Below are 17,466 nucleotides of genomic sequence, written 5' to 3'. Positions count from 1 at the left end.
ATCAGGCGGCCAGGTTTCAGATCTCAGCTTCACCTTCTGTGGCGTATGAGTGAGCTCATGCCCTGACAGCAGGGAAAGGGTTACTGTGCTCAACGATCCTGTATTCTGCCTTCAACTAGGCCTCCAAGAGGCACAGCCAGGGGAGGAACTATGTTCTGAGCAACCAGAGCTGTTTCACATCCTCCTCCTCCCATGTTACAGTCAAATGGGTCAACCTACACACACATCCACATCCACACACACGAGGTTTGCTGGCTGGGAGTTGGCAGTGGGAGCCAACCCCCCAAACAGGCTGGACAAGCGATCTGCCAACAAACAAGTAGTTCTCAAACTGCGTTCTAAGGAGCCCTACGGAGAGTTCCTAGGGGAACCCCTAGGGGACCCCCTGCTCACAACAACTCTGCTGCTCCCTGTCTTCCACGCTGAAGAACCTGGTAAGACTTCATCTGAACAAGTGCTTTGGCTCAGTAGGACTCCTGGCCAGCAAGTGAGCTAGAGAAACAACCTGTAAGCCATCTTCAACCTGGTCCATTCAACTGATGGCTGCTGGCCTTGATGGAGACTGTAGCCAAAGAGGTGTCTCGTCTGCTCAGCCTAAGTTGATAGGCAGCACAATAATAATACATCTGCTCCTAGGAGTACCTCTCAAAACATAAAAAAATAACGTTCCCACTCCGACCAGCCGGACAAAGTGCCTCTAACCCATAAAGACAGCAGCCATGCTCTCCTGGGGCCATCTTATAACCTGGTATCATCAATCGGCCGAAGGCACCATCTACGAAGAAGCTGCCACCCCTGGTGTCTTGGTTCAGGCTGCCTGGAGAGCCCACAACACCGTGCCCCAGCCATCTGGCCAACACCAAGTTTGTTCTTCACAGTGGCAGGGGTCAGGCTCTTCCCCTGAGCTCTGTCCTAGGGGGCCGGCCTGGAGGCCCCACAGGCAGGCGAGGCCCTGCCTGGGACAAGAGTGCTACTCACAGTGAGGAACGGGTGCCTGGTGTTCTGGAGGACCCGGCTCTCGGTGACCGTGTGGGCGACTTCATCCTGCAGACAGAGGCTGGGTGAGGGGCTGGAGGGTCCCACCACGTCAGCCACACACACCGCCCCCCGCCCAACTTGAGAGATGGGAGAGCAACATCTCAGTGATATCCAGTTCCATTCCTAGTCAATACACAGACAGAATGGCAGGAGCAGAATGCTACCATTCACGAGCCCTGATGAAATACCACACCCAGGCAAGCACACTCCGTGGCTCGCTCTCAAAACCATAAGGCGAGAAGCTGATGGTGACTTCACAAGGGAGGATCAGGCTGTCACCACCTGAACCCACGGGCCAATTCTGACATCCTTGCGGGGGGGGGGGGGCCGAGCAGACATTTTGAGACCCCTAAGGTGATGCCACAGGCCACGGGAATCACCACCTATAAATGTTCTTGAAGGACCTGGATCTAATCAGGATGCTAGGCTGTGAGCAGTGGTTCTCCACGTGTGGTCCCCACACTGGCAGCATCAGCGCTGCCTGGGAACTTGGAAAAATGCAAATTATTGGGCCCCCTCCTCGGACCCATGAATCAGAAACTCAGGGGGGGCTTCCCTGGTGGCGCAGTGGTTGAGGGTCCGCCTGCCGATGCAGGGGACATGGGTTCGTGCCCCGGTCTGGGAAGATCCCATATGCTGTGGAGCGGCTGGGCCTGTGGGGCATGGCCTCTGGGCCTGCGCGTCCACAGCAATGAGAGGCCCGCGTACCGCAAAAAAAAAGAACCCCAAAAAAACAAAAAAACAAAAAAAAGAAACTCAGGGGGCAGGCCCAGCACAGCGTCACAGGCCCTCCCCTCCCAGGACTCTAACATGGGCTTGAGTTTGGTATCTGAGTGCATGGCAGTAGCCCAGAGAGCTGCAGTGCCCAGACACTGGCTCTCCAAGGGGCAAGTCTGTCTCCAGGGGATAATGTAATAACATCGGTAGTAATGTCCAAGAACATTTTTGACTATCACAGCTCGGGGGTGGAGGGGTGCCCTGGTAGAGGCCAGGGGTGCTGCTACATGTCCCACAGTGCACAAGACTGCCCCACAGCAGAGAATGGTCTGGTCCAAATGTCAGTGCTGAAACCCTGCCGTGGACCGATGACACCAAGGATTGTTAATTCTGTTGGATATGATCACAGTACTGTGATTATAGTCTTTAAAATCATCATCTGTCAAAAAGACACATCTAAGTAGGTATGGCTGAAGATCTGTGACATCTAGGACGTGCCTTAGAGTACTCCAGAACAACAGACGAGCAGGGCAGAGGTAATGAAACAAGACTGGCCAAACGTTAGTTAATGTTGACGCTGATGACTGCTAAATGGGAGTCCATTATATTTATTTTTCTTTAAAAAATTTTATGCACATTAGGAATTTCCTATTTTAAAAACTTTAAATAAGGAAAAAAAGGAATAGAACTCCACTCCTGGCCCAGCCTCCTCCTGAGACACCCTGAGCCAGGCCCCACCCTTGTGGCCTCCCCACAGGCCCTCTGCCGCCACAGGGGCTTCCTTCAGGCCTGACAGCACCTGCTGGGTGAGGCCCCAGTCACACTCCCCCCACCTTCCTTCCTGGTGCCCAGAGGGTGGGGGACTCAGCAGGCAGGGCCCCACTCTCTGGGCCTCGGGCTCCCCTTCTCTGGGGACTCACGGGTTGGGGGACACAGCAGCAGACCCGGGAAGCGGCCCGCCCAGTGCGTGCTCCTGACCTCCGTCAGGCTCCGAACTGTGTCCCCCACAGCGGCCAGCCCGCAGCAGCCCTGGGAGGGCCCACCTTAGCGATGATAACCTCCTTCCGCAAGATCTTCATGGCGTAGTAGCGGCCACTGGCCTTCTCCCGCACCAGGATGACTTTGCCAAAGGTGCCCTTGCCCAGGAGCTTGAGATAGTCGAAGTCATTCATGGTCTGCCCGGGATGGGGAGAGAGTCGGACAGTCAGTGTTTGGCACGTGGCCCATGGGAAGAAATTTTAACAAAGAAAAGAGAAAAATCAAAGAAAACTGTTGCCAAAATGCTCAGGCAGGAGCAGGAAGGGAGGCTCCGGGCAGCAACTGTTTGTTCTGAAGTGGCCTTCAGACCAAGGCTCTCCCACCATTCGGCTCTCCCAGGGACGGGGCCCTGGGAGGCTGAGCCTAGGGTTCTGACGTGGGGTAGACGGGTCTTCACAACCCCCCGGGATAAGGCTGCCCCTCACCCTGTGGGCCCAGAGCAGCACCGGGGCATCTACAACCTGAAATCACCCAGTCTACAGGGCAGTCATGAAGTGTCCTGGCTGGGCCCGTGCTCTCGGTATGGAAATCAAGGGCGGCAGGGCCAGGGTTGAGAGGGAGGGGGGTGCTCACAGACTGGCAGGCCCCAACCGCTGGCCACCGGTCTTCCCAGCACTTACCACCTTGGCCCGCGCCTTGCTAACTGCCACTTCCATCTCCTCGGCTGCAGAAGAGTCGCTGGGGGAGCCACACTTGTAGTCCATGGGATCCTCACCTGGGCCCCGCTGCTTGAGGCTGTTGGCAACCATCTGGATGGCCTGCATCCACTCCTCCCTGTGTGGGGACACATCCAGGGAGCTAAGAGTCCTGGGGCGCCTGTGCCTCGGGGCAGGAAAGGCCGAGCCCCATATGCCCCACGATGGACGAGCAAATGGCCAAACACCTTCGGGCATTTTGTTGAGATGTGTCTGACCTAGTGGAGCTGGAGGGACCGGACTGAAATTTGACAGACCCTCTGGCTGTGGTGGGTGGGACAGGGCAATAGCAGGATAAGGACAGAGACAATCTGTGTCCCAGAAGGGGCCTGACCTGAGGGCCACTTGAAGTCAGGCAGCAATTACGTGACTAGAGGGGAGATTGCCTTTCTTCACAGCCCCCTAAAAATAAGCCGCCACCCTGAACCCTGAATGAGAGACAGTGCTCCTCTGAGCCCCTCAGGACGAATGACAAGCTCACGTGTGCAAGTGACCAGCGTTCTGCAAAAGAGAATCAAGAGCAGAAGGAGGCGTTCATTAGCCAAAAAAGCTGCAGATCTTACAAAGCAACCGGTGACCGACATGACTCCTTGGAGGTGCCTGTCTGCTGGGAGGACAGGTCAGGGACCACCCTGGTGGGGCAAGACACGGGGAGAGAAGGTGGTGGACACGGAAGCAGGTCCCAGCAGAAGGCAGACGGGTTTAAGAATACACTAGTTCTGTCGCTCATGATTTAGAACTTGCTGGGAAAGAATTTTCTTTTGACACTTGCAAAAGTTCTTTCTGTAGAGAGGGAAAATGCATCTAGGAGCAAAAAGACCACACACCAAAAAGAAAAAAATACGAAGCTGAACGATACTAAACTGTCCACACCTCCCCACCATCTGGGACCCACCACACAACTTTAGGTGGCTGAGCCCAATACTTGTTGACGCCCCCATGGATTTTGCTTAGGTCTATAAAAGCCACGGGATCAGTTCTGGCTGAGCTCCGTGCCTCGCTGAGCAAAGCAGCCGCCCAGCCGACGGGTCCCAGCTCACACCTAGAAGCTCTGCCTGTCCAAGTGGCCTCCCTCACATGAGATCACGCTTCCTAAGACAGACGCACGTGTACCATGAGCACCAATATCAGGTGCTGGCCCACCAGCCCTCCCCAGGCCTGAGCAGAGCCTGAGGGCCCCGTAAGCCACGTGTGTCCACACCCCCGCACGAGGCCACGGATTTGGTCTGTTCATACATGGTGGGAGCCAGCACCCCGGCGGGTACTCGGTAAGCATCTGGGGAGTGACTGGCAACCCAAACCCCCAGTGGCCCCAAGCCCAGCGCACACCCAGGCAGAGCAGCGCGAGCCTCTTCCCTCCTTGACCCACTGCCTCAGGTTGGCATTTCTCAATGCGTTTTACCCATGCCCTCTTTGGAACAAATAACAGTACAAATCCCTATCCCTACGTTAATATTCCTGTTTTTCAAAAAAATAGGGGTAGGGGGAGCATATCCCGTGATAGGCTTTATCTAATCATAACTGTCCTCTTAGAAATTTTAAAATGTTGACTTTGGGTATATGACTGTGGACTGAAAAAAAAAAAAATCACCGATCTCCTAAGACGTGCTGAATATACTAAAAAGAAAAAAATACGTATATACCTCACATATACAGATCTCAAGGGACTGTCACATAAAAAAAGCAACTTGCAGACCAAGATATGTAGTGTGCTATCATCTTGTTTGTAAGGGAGAACGCAGTCCATCAACAGGAGCCTGAATGAACGAGAGACTGGAGCTTCCACACCACAGGAGGGAGCACGGGAGGCAGCTCTGTGGGGCCTCTCTGGGCAGCAGAGCTGGTGCTCAGAGCTGGGGCTCAAACAGCAACTCTGCCACCTGGGCAAGCCCAGGGCTCCCAGCTCGCCCCCTCCTTGGTACACTGGGGGCACTGAGACGCTAGTGAGCTGCTGTGTGCAAAGCCTGCACCCAGAGAAAGTGCTTGACTCAAGGACGGGGCTAAAGACACTGGTGAGACCTGGACCCAACCCATCTGGAGCCAGAACCCACGGAGATGCAGGAGGCTGGTCGGGGGTAACTCTCCCGCTGCCCGACAAGCCCCCGATCCTGTTCCAACTGGACCGAGGTGGCAAGGTTGCAGCACTCAGAATTGCAGAGAGAAAGCACGGGCCTCTGTCCAGGATACTCCCCAAGGGTTTGCAACATGGTGTCTGGGGCAGAGGGGAGCTCCTCCCCAGGGCCGGGGCTGACGTGCCTTCCAACCCTCAGAGGAGAGCCCCCAGGGGAAAGAGCCTCCTGCCCCGAGGGACATGCAGAGAAAAATAACGCACACCACCGCATTCCGTGCTCCTCAAGAGGGCTGGAGGGGGAGGGGCCGTGCTTCTGATGAGAAAACTGAGGCGCGTGGAGATGGAGTCACCTGCGGAGGTCACGCTGCCCGCCCTGATGAGCTGCAGCTTCCTCCCAGACCAGGCCCACCAGGCCCCGGAGGAGCAAGCAGGGCAAACTCGCGGGAAGGCTCAGGGAATAAGGGCCACCGTGCCGAGGAGCCCAGAAGCGGGCGAAGGAAAAGCCGCCTGTCGGGAGTCCTGCCCCTTCCCGGAGGCAACACCGGGCAGGCCACTTGACCTTCCGGGGCCTCAGTGGGCTGACACGTGGAGCGGGGACCAGAGGGTCGTGTGAGGGCGCACACGATACAAAGCGCTCAGGACAGTGCCAGGCACAGAGAATTCACCCAGCCAGCCTGCAAATCCCTCCCGAGTGTCTTCTACGTGCCAGGCCTTGTTCTGGGTGCTGAGGGTGCAGCAGGGAACAAGCCCCACTGGAGCTCCCGGCCTAAGGGAGAAGACAAGTATGTCATGGCTCAAAGGCAGGGGCTGGAGAGGAAGCCCCTTCTCAGAGGGTGGTCAGGGAAGGCCGCTCTGAGGAGGTGGCACGTAAGCCGGGATCTGGAAGACACCCCTGGAACGTGGGACATCCCCAGTGCCAAGAACAGGGACTTAGCTGTGAAATAAATGAAACAGAGGGAAGGAGGTAGGCCTTCAAAGTGCCAAGAGGGAAAAGAATACAGGCAGAGTGACCAGCGTGGCCAAGGGCCCGAGGAGGGAGCCTGGGGTGTCTGTGGAAGGCACAGCAGGTGCCAGCATGTGTGGAGCCAACACACAGAGAGGAATGGAAGGGATGAGGGTAGGAGGGAGGGCAGGCCACACCCGGCTCCACCAGCCACTGTGGGAGGGATTTATGTCTTGATCCTTAACATCACAGGAAGTCCTGGAAGGGTTTATCGGGGGGTGACAGGATCTGATTTTGGCTTTAAGTAGGCAGCTGCCGTGTGGGGTACGGACTGGGAGTCGAGACAGGAAGCGAGAGGGGCTATGGTAGTACCGAGGCAAAAGGAGCCAGTGGCACAGGAGACGGAGGAGAAAAAAGGCGCCAACAAGTGCGATTCCACGGGGCGCCCAAGCCAGGCGCGTCCACATCCATGTCCTCCTCGTCCCTCACGACAGCCAGGGAACTGAGCCCCACTGCGAAAGTGGCACGGTGGCTGGTCTGACTCCAGACCCTGGGCCCCAGCCCTGGGCTATCCTGCTGAGCAGAACGAACTGCACCCTGGAGGGAAGCTCGGTGAACTGGAGGTGGCCGAGCTGTCCTTAGTGCACAGGCCTGTCCTCGTCACAGCCTCAGAAATAACAGCTGACTGCTGGTCTAATGGCAGATGGGGACCTCTCTCCCTAACAAGGGCCCTCCTCTGAACCAGAGGGGTGTTCACAGCTGGAGGGCATCTGGGGTCTCCCTCTGTTCAGACACTCTCAGATGGGCTGACTTGGCTGACCCAGGTCCAGCCCTGCCTGGTAGGGAAAACCCAGGCCCTTCAAATCTTCTTTCTTTTACTCTGTAACTCTCTGTGCCTCAGCTTCACCATCATCATGCCTCTTTAGCAGGTGAGGAACTCCCTCCTAGAAATGTTGTGAGGATAAATGAGTTAATACATGTAAAGACCTTAGAGTAAGGTCTGGCTCAACAGAGCATTCGTTCTAATTATTCTTTTATTCATCCAACAAACATTTACTGAACACCTAGTTATATTCCCGGCACAAATAAATAAATGGGAAATGTCAGGAATTCCCTGGTGGTCCAGTGGTTAGGACTCTGCACTTCTACTGCAGGCCCCTGCAGGGCACGGGCTCGATCCCTGGTTGGGGAACTAGGATCCCGCAAGCTGTACTGCATGGCCGAAAAAACAAGAAGAAAAAAAGAAAATGTCACACCACGTAGGGTAGGTGCTATGAAGAAAAATAAAGCAGGGTAAAGGTAACAGTCATGGAAGGCAGAGCAGGACACTCTGAGAAGGTGGCATTTGAGCAGAGACCTCACAAAGTTAGAAAGAGAACTGTAATGATATCTGGGGAAAGAGGATTCTAAGCAAAGGAAACAGCAAGTGCGAAGGTCCTGAGGTAGGAAGTGTGCTTGGCATGTTTAAGCAACACCATGGAGACCAGGGTGGCTGAAGTTGAGGGAATTGGTGGTAGGAAATGATTCTGGAGAGGAGTCCAGATCACGTAGGACTTTGTAGAGTAGAGCATCAACTTTGGAGTTTACTCCAAGTGGAACTAAAAGCCACTAAGAGTCCTAAACAGAGAAATTACAATATAAGATTTACATTAAAAAGATCACACTAATGTGATGCACTATTAAGTGTACCTGCCAAGACCAAGGGTCTGCAAACTTCTCCTGGAAAGGGCCAAATAATAAATATTTTAGGCCTTGCAGATCACACAGTCCCTGTCACAGCTTGGTCACTACTCAATTCTGCCACAGGACAGCAAAAGCAGTCATAGATAATTGGTAAATAAACGGGTGTGTTATGTTCCAATAAAACTTTATTTATAAAATTAGGAGGCTAGGGACTTCCCTGGTGGCACAGTGGTTAAGAATCTGCCTGCCAATGCAGGGGACATGGGTTCGAGCCCTGGTCCGGGAAGATCCCACATGCCGTGGAGTAACTAAGCCCGTGTGCCACAACTACTGAGCCTGCGCTCTAAAGCCTGCAAGCCACAACTCCTGAGCCCACGTGCCACAACTACTGAAGCCCGTGCGCCTAGAGCCCATGCTCCACAACAAGAGAAGCCACAGCAATGAGAAGCCAGCACACCGCAACGAAGAGTAGCCCCCACTCACCACAAGTGGAGGAAGCCCGCGCGCAGCAACAAAGACCCAATGCAGCCAAAAATAAATTAATTAATTTAAAAAAAAAAAAAAAAAGGAGGCCAGGCAATAGTTTGCCAACCTTGCTTCAGACCTTATTTCTGGTTTACAGGAAATACAGGCACGGAGGAACAAAGAAAACAGTGCCAAAAAGCAAAAGTAAGACACATCCGGAGTATGCGACATCCTACAAGACAACTAGTCTGGCTTGTCAAAAAAAAAAATTAATGTCATGGTCGGGGAAGAAAGACAAAGGCTGAACTAGATTAAAATGGGCCAGAGACAACATGTACCTTGGTTTTTCAAATCTTGGTCTGAAAAACAACATTTTGAGGACAACTGGGGAAATTCAACTACGGCACAGATCTAGAGAGGATGTTAGTAAATACATATTATCAATGATCATCTCAGGCATGATAAGGGCACCAGGATTCTGTAGAAGAAAGTCCTTATTCTTAGGAGATGCCTGCTGATGTATTAAGGAGAAACGTGTCACAAAGTACGAACAGAAGTTCAAGATACAGCATAAAACACAGCCAGGGGGGCTTCCTAGGTGGCGCAGTGGTTGAGAGTCCACCTGCCGATGCAGGGGACACGGGTTCGTGCCCCGGTCCGGGAGGATCCCACATGCCACAGAGCGGCTGGGCCCATGAGCCATGGCTGCTGAGCCTGCGAGTCCGGAGCCTGTGCTCCGCAACGGGAGAGGCCACAACAGTGAGAGGCCCGCGTACCGCAAAAAAAAAAAAGCAACACAGCCAGATGAGGCAAACATGACAGACGCTGAATTGCTGAACCTAGGTGCAGGGTATCTAGCTGCTCATTTACGATACTGTTCTTTCAACTGTTCTGTCCACCTGAAACAACAAGTTGGGGCAGGGAGTAGGGGAATCGCTCTAGGTGACCCGGGGAGAGCTGACTGGGGGAGGAAGTGAGCAGGCCGCTGCAGCATCCAGGCAGCCACCAGTCACCAGCGTGGCCCCTGTCGGTCCTCACCCCACCCCCACCCCTCCCCAGGCTCAGGCCTGCGCAGGGCAGTGAGGACAGCCACGAGCAGAGCAGCCTCCCTCTTCTGGGTTTCTGGCTCACACCTTCCCTGGGGTTAAGGTCAGCAATCTGGGGTTTGGTCTCAGAGCAATCCTATCAGATTTCTTTCTAGTGGCAGTGGCAGGTACGAAGAGAAGGAGGAAGCTGGGGGCTCTCTAGCCCGCACAGTCTTAGTAAAGGGATTCTTCCCCACGCCAAAGAGCATGGTATCTTCCTATAATGGAAACTGCAGCAGGTCTCTCGCCTACTAAAACGTTTTGCCAGCTCCCCACTGCTCCTTCTCCAGGCTTGCGAAGTGTGTGCCAGGTACTGCTGAGTCAAGGGCTTCCTGTTTATCATCCCCCTGAATCTTTTAGCAACCCTGTGACAAACCCCAATCGATTCACTGCTTGCCAAGCCCTGTGGGGACCTCCATCTGGAGTCCAGGCGCCAGCTGAGCTTGCCAGCTTCAAGGCCTCCACTTCCCCTCTTCCAAGACCCCTGGCCCTTGATTCTTTAGTGATGCTTAACCCTCTTGTCCCTGGAATGACAAGCTGCCTCGCCTCCAGGCCTTTTCACATGCTGGTCCCTTTTCCTGAAGCCACCTTCTTCTTCCTATCTCCATGGCCAACTCCTACCCATCCCTCAAAACTCAGCCCAACACCTAGACCCTATGCACCTGCCGGTCTCAATTTGCTTTTACTGGCAGTCCATGTTTCTGTGCCCAGTTTTCATCTGAGTAACACCTCAGCGGGCCTGCGATGGTCACCCTGTTCCCCATGGTGGGGCAGGTATATTTTTAATCTTGGGAAGCTTTGCAATGACAATTACAGTATAGATTACAGTAATATGTCTTATGATACTGTTTTGTGTATGCTCTAGAAATGCACTGTCCACTAGCCATATGGGGCTATTTAAAAATTTAAGATAATTAAATAAAATACAAAATTCCATTTTCAGTCTCATTAGCCACATTTCACATTTCAAATGCTCAACAGGCACATGTGAGTAGTGGCTACCCTCTTGGACGCCACAGCTGTTGAACATTTTTATCATGGCAGAGACTCCTCTTGGACGGCACTGTTTTAGGTTTCTCCAGAGGATCAGCTGAATCCTCACCCCACAGACAAGCTAAAGGAATATTTCTCAAAGTGAAGCCAAAGGGACAAAGTGAGGGAAAAATATTTGCCACTCATTACAAAGATCTAAGCTCTCTTATAAAGAGCTTTCAGAAATGAATAAGCAAAAGACCAAGTACCCAAAAGAAAAACAGACAAAGGATATGAACAGACAGTTCAGAAAGGGAAACTCACATGGCCCCTGAACACGAAAGGACACTCAAACTCACCAAACGTTTGGTAAAAATCCAAGCGTTTGAAAACACAAGGCTGTGAGGACACTCTTAGACATGGCCTAAAAGAAGCATTTCTCAAAATTACAAATGCATATTCCCCTGTGACCCAGCAATCCCGCATCTAAGAATTCATCTTACAGATTTAACTATAAGTATGTCGAACAAGATAAGCACAAGGTACTGCTTATCTAATTATTGCTTATCTAATTATAATTATCTCATTATTCTAATGAGCCCAAAAGGCTGAAGCCACCCCAGTCACCATGAATAAAGAACTGCTAAACAAACTTGGGGACACAGACGTGCAGCTGTTAAAAAAAAATGCAGCAGCAGCAACTCTATATATACTGAAGTAGAGAGAGTCCCCAACATACATTAAATAAAAAGCAAGTTCAGAACAGTTTGGGTACAATGCCACCTTTTGTGTAAAAAGAAAAAACAAGGGGAGCAGGGCACCGGAGTCCTATCTGAGTGAGCTTGTCTGCGTTCACGGTGAGGAAGCTCTTGCAGGATACGTAAGAACAGCGGTTAACTTGCGGGTCAGGGATGGTGGGGTGTTACGGGGCTACAGTGAGAGCGAAGCTTTCACTAGACACCTCCTTCTGCTGTTTGATTTCTCAACTAGGTGAATCTGTATCTCTTCTGATTATTAAATTGATCTTTTAGAGAACTGAGTTTCTAGACCACCTGCCTCGAAATTAATGGAGATGCTCATTAAAAATGCAGCTCCCTGACCCTCTGCAGATCTCTAGACAATCAGAGGCCCCGAAGTGGCCCAGAGCGCCTCACTGTTAACAAGCCCCCCCCGCGATTCCAATGCAGCCCCCAGTCTGAGGACACGGGGCGGTGTGGACGGGAGTCTGTGGGCTGAGAAGCCCTGCACGTCCTAGCTGGCAAAAGGGCTGAGATGGGAAACTCCTAAGGAGGGGCTCAGGGCAATCTATCCATCTGCACCCCTTCTCCTCACACAGAGCCTGGCCGCTCTCAAAGGGCCGCCACACAGAGGCCCAGACTTGCCTCTCATCCGGGGAGTCTACATGGAAGGTCCTCTCGATGACTGTGGTCCACTGCAGGCAGCGTATGACGAAGGTGTTGGGCCGCGGTCTCTCGGTCTTCATCAGCTGGCATTCTGCAGAAGAGGGATGTGAGCCGGGAGGGTAAAGGGACAGCCCTGCCAGTCTGCACCCCACATTCCCCAAGCCACCTCCTGTGTGCCAGCCCCATGACACTTTAGTGACCGAGACAGCCCTGGCCTTGCCCCGCAGGGCTCAAGGTCCAGTGTGCGTATGTGGAAAGGAGACAGCCCTTCCAGTGATGGCTCAGTGGTCGGGGCTGTGACCAGGGTGGGGAGCCTAAGAGGCAGCCAACCCAGCCCAGGGGCTCAGGAGGCTTTCCCTGAGGAAGGGGCATCTCTGCACTGAGCTCTGAAGGCAGAAGGGTGCGTCGTATACAGAAGCCTAGAGGTGAGAGAGGGCCCAGCTTACTTAGGGAAGAGCAAATTCCGTGTGAGGCGGGGAGAAGTGAGAGACAGGCTGGAGAGGTGAGCAGAGGCCAGCCTGCGGGGCTCAGGGGGCATGGCGAGGAATCTGGACTTTGTCTTGAGGGCAGCAGGCAGCCGTGGAAGGCTTTAAATAGGGAAGGGACATGAACAGATTTAGACGGATCCCTCTGGCTGCCGTGCAGAGGGCGAGAGGGAATGGAGGTCGGGAGCCCAGGAGGCTGGCGCTACACCGGAGTGCGGCAGGGGAGGGGAGGGAAAGACAGGTAGATGGGCCACAGAGGAGGTACAGAGAGGCATCTGGGATGACACCCTGGCCTCTGGCCTGAGGATGAGGGGGCAACAGGGCCCTCCCAGAGAAGGAGATGGGGAGCAGAAGGTTGGGGAGGGAGAGGAGACCCAAAGGCCAGTTTGGGACACGTTGGGTATCCCACGGTGGGCATCCCAGGGAGAAACATGCAGGAAGCTCCTTGGCGCAGGTGGGGAGAGTTCAGGAGGGAAGCCAGGGCTGGGGACAGCCACGTGGGGGTCACGAGCACACAGGAAAGCCACCAGGACAAGGCTTTAAGCAGGACAGAGAGGGGCGTGGGGGCTGGATTGCAGAGCGACCAGGTCGGGTGGCCTAGAGAGGCGAGGCTGGGGAAGAGGCTAGAGCAGGGAGCTAGTGGGGAGGGGGACAGTGGTCTGGGCTACGAGGTGGCGGTGGAGGTGAGCATCTTTGAAATGTTCTAAGGAGGTGGGACAAGGATGTGGTGACCAATCAGGTCAGCAGGGAAGGAAGGTGGCAGCGGGCTGAGGGCAGGTTCTGTGAGGCCCAGGCAAGGGCTTTGCACCGGCCAAGCTTTCACTGGTCAGTGTCTGGCAGGAAGGCACCACTTCGGGTACCACAGAGGGGACAGAAGGCCGGAAAATGCCCCAGCTTCTCTCTGCTTCCCGCTCTCCACTGCTGACCAATACACCCCCCAGGCCCAGTAACACAGCGGTGGAGCAGGGAAAGGGTGCGAAATAGATCTGAGGGCAAAGAGGCCCCAGACAGGCCCACAGCCCAAGAATGATCAAGCCCCACGTGTCCCCAACACCTGCCAGCCGTTCTCTGAGCCCCTGAGACGCACCTGCAACAGAGAAGTTGTTTAAGGGGGGCAGGGTCTGGTCGGGGGCCTCGGGCCGCTCCTTATATCCAATGAAGGAGCCGTCGCTCTTCAGCAGGAAGTACCGGGGCCGCCAGGTCTTGATGTATTCACCTGTACGAAGGCAGGGCGGGAGGGAGAGAGGTCAGGGCAGCCAGCCCAGTGTGGCAGTGCCTCACAAGGGGCACCACACTGGGAGGAGGATGGACAAGAGGGTGGGCAGGAGGGTGCTTCTCCTGGAGAAACCCTCGAGGTGGCCCCTGCTAGTGCAGGCTGGGCACTGGGCTGGGCCCAGTGATCCAGAGGTCATGCCTGGCAGGAAGGCGCCTGCTGCAGCGCCTCAGGGCACCAGCTGCCTCAGCGTGTGTCCAGCAGTGAGCCATCCTTGCCAGCGCGTGGCCCAGTCCCAGGGGAGGCCCAGGCTTCCAAACACACATGCCCTGTGGCCCTGTAAGGCCAAATCCCATGGGCGGGTATTCACCAGTACAGCTGTGCAGGTGGATCAAATGTCAAAACACTGTGCCAGGCGGGGTATAACTGTTGCTGTGCCCTCCAAATGCTCCTTGACCCCTTCCATTTTTTCTAACCATGAATATCCAGGCACCCTGTACACACATACACACAGGTGCACACTAGAAGGACCCACTCCTCAGAGGGCTGCTAAGGACTAAAATAAGACGGTGAAACATATATCCACACAAAAAACATAAATGTCCACAGCAACATTATTCATTATAGTAAAGGGTGGAGGGACTTGCCTGGTGGTCCAGTGGTAAAGAATCCACCTTATAATGCAGGGGACGCGGGCTCGATCCCTGGTTGGGGAACTAAGATCCCACATGCCGCGGGGCAACTAAGCCCACATGCCACAACTACTGAGCTCGAGCGTCTCAACTAGAGAGCCTGCGTGTTGCAAACTACAGAGCCCACGCGCCCTGGAGCCCATGCACCACAACTAGAGAAGAGAAAACCTGCACGCCACAACTAGAGAGAAGCCCAGCACCGCATCGCAAGAGCCCATGTGCTGCAACAAAAGATCCCACATGCCTCAACGAAAGATCCCACACGCCTCAACGAAGATCCGGTGTGCTGCAGTTGCAGCTAAGACCCGATGCAGCCAAAAATAATAAATTAAATAAATAAATAATAAATCTTAAAAAAAAACAAAGAGTGGAAACTCAAAAGTTCATCAACTAATGAATGGATAAACAAAACATGACATATCCGTACGATGGAATATTAATATTAGTCATAAAAAAAATGAAATATTGGGAATTCCCTGGTGGTCCAGTGGTTAGGACTCCGTACTTCCAGTGCAGGGAGCACGGGTTCGATCCCTGATTGGGGAACTAAGATCCCTCATGTCGTGCAATGCGGCCAAAAGAAAAAAAAAAAAAGGAAATGAAGTATTAATACATGCTACAAGGTTGATGAATCATACCTTATGCTAAGTGAAAGAAGCCTGTCACGAAGGATCACAAATTATATGATTTCATTTACATAAAATGTCCAGAATAGGGAAACTTACAGATCTGAAAAGTTGATCAGTGGTGGCCTATGGCTGAGGAGGGGGCGAGTCTGGGGGGAGATTGGAGGGTGATGGCCAAGGGGGAGTCCTTTTTAGGGTAGTGAGAATGTTCTGAAATCGACTGTGGTGATGGACGCACAACTCTAAATACCCTAAAAGCTGCTGAACTGTACACTTTAAATGGCTGAATTGTATGGTATGTGAATTATATCTCAAGTTGCTAAAAAAAAATGAGATTTCAAATATAAAGCACACATAAAGCACCCAGCCTAGCTAGGGCCCAGCACACCAATAAATCAATAAATACTCTTTATCATCAGTCCACTGGGCAAGCAAAGAGTGTGCCAGGCCCTTCACTCACATAGCACGTGGAGAGGCAGCACGGCAGGGTGCGCTCCAGTAAGTCACCTCACTTCTCTATGTCTTTGTTTCCTCTTATGAGGATATCCATCAATTAATGATGATGATCAGATAGTACTATCAGCGGTACTTTGTGCCTGCCAAGCACTGTCCTTGTGCCTGCCAAGCACTGTCCTAAGTATCTTATAGGTTTTAACTTGTTAAATTCTTTCAAATGTAGATACTAAATGATTCCATGTATGTAAGGTTCAGAAACTAGCAAAACCCAAAATTCAACAGCACAATAAAAGGACTATATACCATGACCAAGTGGGTTTTATCCCAGGACTGCCAGGGTGGTTCAAATACATGAAACTCAATCAATGCAGTATATATCATGAAGGGTAAAAAACACAAGGTCATCCAGATTGACACAGAAAAGGCATCTGACAAAATCCAACGCTCTTTCATGATAAAAATACTCAGTAAGCTAGGAAGAGAAGGGAATTTCTTCCACAGGATAAAGGACATCTGTGAAAAACCCACAAGTTAACAACATACTCAATGATGAAAGGATGAAAACTTTCCCCTAAGATCAGGAACAAGACAAAGATGTCCACTTTCACCACTGCTATGAAACACTGTAATGGAAGTTCTAACCAGAGAAAAAGAAAAAGATAAAAAGTATCCAACTTGAAAAGGAATAAGTAAAAGTATCTCATTTGCAGATAACATGATCTTATATACAGAAAATCACAAATAATCCACAAAACAATTACTAGAGCTAACAAATTCAGCCAAAGCAACACACAGAAACAAACTGTTTCTATACACCAGCAATGAATAATCCAAAAAGGAAATTAAGAAAACAATTCCATTTACAACAGCACAAGGAGGCAAAGATTTATACACTAAAAACTACAAACACTGCTGAAAGAAATTAAAGACCTAAATAAATTCAAAGATCCTGTGTTCATGGATTGGAAGACCTGATATTAAGATTACAATACTATCCAAAGCCATTTACAGATTCAACACATTCCCTGTCAAAATTCCAATAGCCTTTTTTGCTGTTGAGGAAGAGTCAACCCTCAAATTTACATGGAATTCAAATTCATGTGGCAAGGGGTTCCAAACAGCCAAAGCAATGTTGAAAAAGAAGAACAAGGCTTCCCTGGTGGTGCAGTGGTTGGGAGTACGCCTGCCAATGTGGGGGACGCGGGTTCGTTCCCCAGTCTGGGAGGATCCCGCGTGCCGCGGAGCGGCTGGGCCCGTGAGCCATGGCCACTGAGCCTGTGCATCTGGAGCCTGTGCTCCGCAACGGGAGAGGCCACAACAGTGAGAGGCCTGCGTATCACAAAAAAAAAAAAAAAAAAAAAAAGAAGAACAAAGTAAAAGGACTCATACTTCCTGATTTCAAAACTTACTACAAAGCTACAATAATCAAATCAGTGTGGTATAAAGATAAACATATAGACCAATGGAGTAGAACTGTGAGTCAAAAAATAAACCTACATACTTATGGGCAACTGATTTTCAACAACAATACCAAGACCATTCCAGGGGGGAAGGCCAGTCTCTTCAACAAATGATGCTGGGACAACTGGATACCCATATGCAAAAGAACAGAGTTGGAACCCTATACCATATAAAAAAATTAACTCAAAGTGGATCTACCTAAATATAAGAGCTAAAACTATAAAACTCTTAGAAAACTACACTGGGGTAAATCTTCGTGGCACTGGACTTGGCAACAGATTCTTAGATATGACAACAAAGGAAAAAATAGATCAAGTGGACTCACTGAAATAAAAAACTTTTGTGCAAAGGATGCTATCAAGAAAATAAAAAGACAACCAAACAGAATGGGTGAAAATATTTGCAAATCGTATACCTGATAAG

At 51.8% G+C, this 17,466-nt stretch overlaps 1 protein-coding gene across 7 annotated transcripts in view; it reads right to left on the bottom strand.

Moving 5' to 3' along the window:
• AKT2 (AKT serine/threonine kinase 2) overlaps positions 1 to 17,466 on the bottom strand; it is a 52,131-nt gene that overhangs the window by 9,771 nt on the left and 24,894 nt on the right. For all 7 annotated transcript variants that reach the window (XM_060288363.1, XM_060288360.1, XM_060288366.1 and 4 more), the window contains 5 exons: positions 13,683 to 13,811; positions 12,086 to 12,201; positions 3,414 to 3,563; positions 2,799 to 2,930; positions 979 to 1,044 (listed from right to left, as the gene is read on the bottom strand). In XM_060288363.1, the coding sequence (XP_060144346.1) occupies positions 979 to 1,044; positions 2,799 to 2,930; positions 3,414 to 3,563; positions 12,086 to 12,201; positions 13,683 to 13,811 (593 nt within the window). The remainder of the gene's footprint in view (positions 1 to 978; positions 1,045 to 2,798; positions 2,931 to 3,413; positions 3,564 to 12,085; positions 12,202 to 13,682; positions 13,812 to 17,466) is intronic.

The sequence above is a fragment of the Globicephala melas genome, chromosome 19, assembly GCF_963455315.2.
Source record: "Globicephala melas chromosome 19, mGloMel1.2, whole genome shotgun sequence".
Taxonomy (NCBI): domain Eukaryota; kingdom Metazoa; phylum Chordata; class Mammalia; order Artiodactyla; family Delphinidae; genus Globicephala; species Globicephala melas.
Note: the sequence above shows the minus strand (reverse complement) of the source record. Positions and strands in the feature narration are given on the sequence as shown.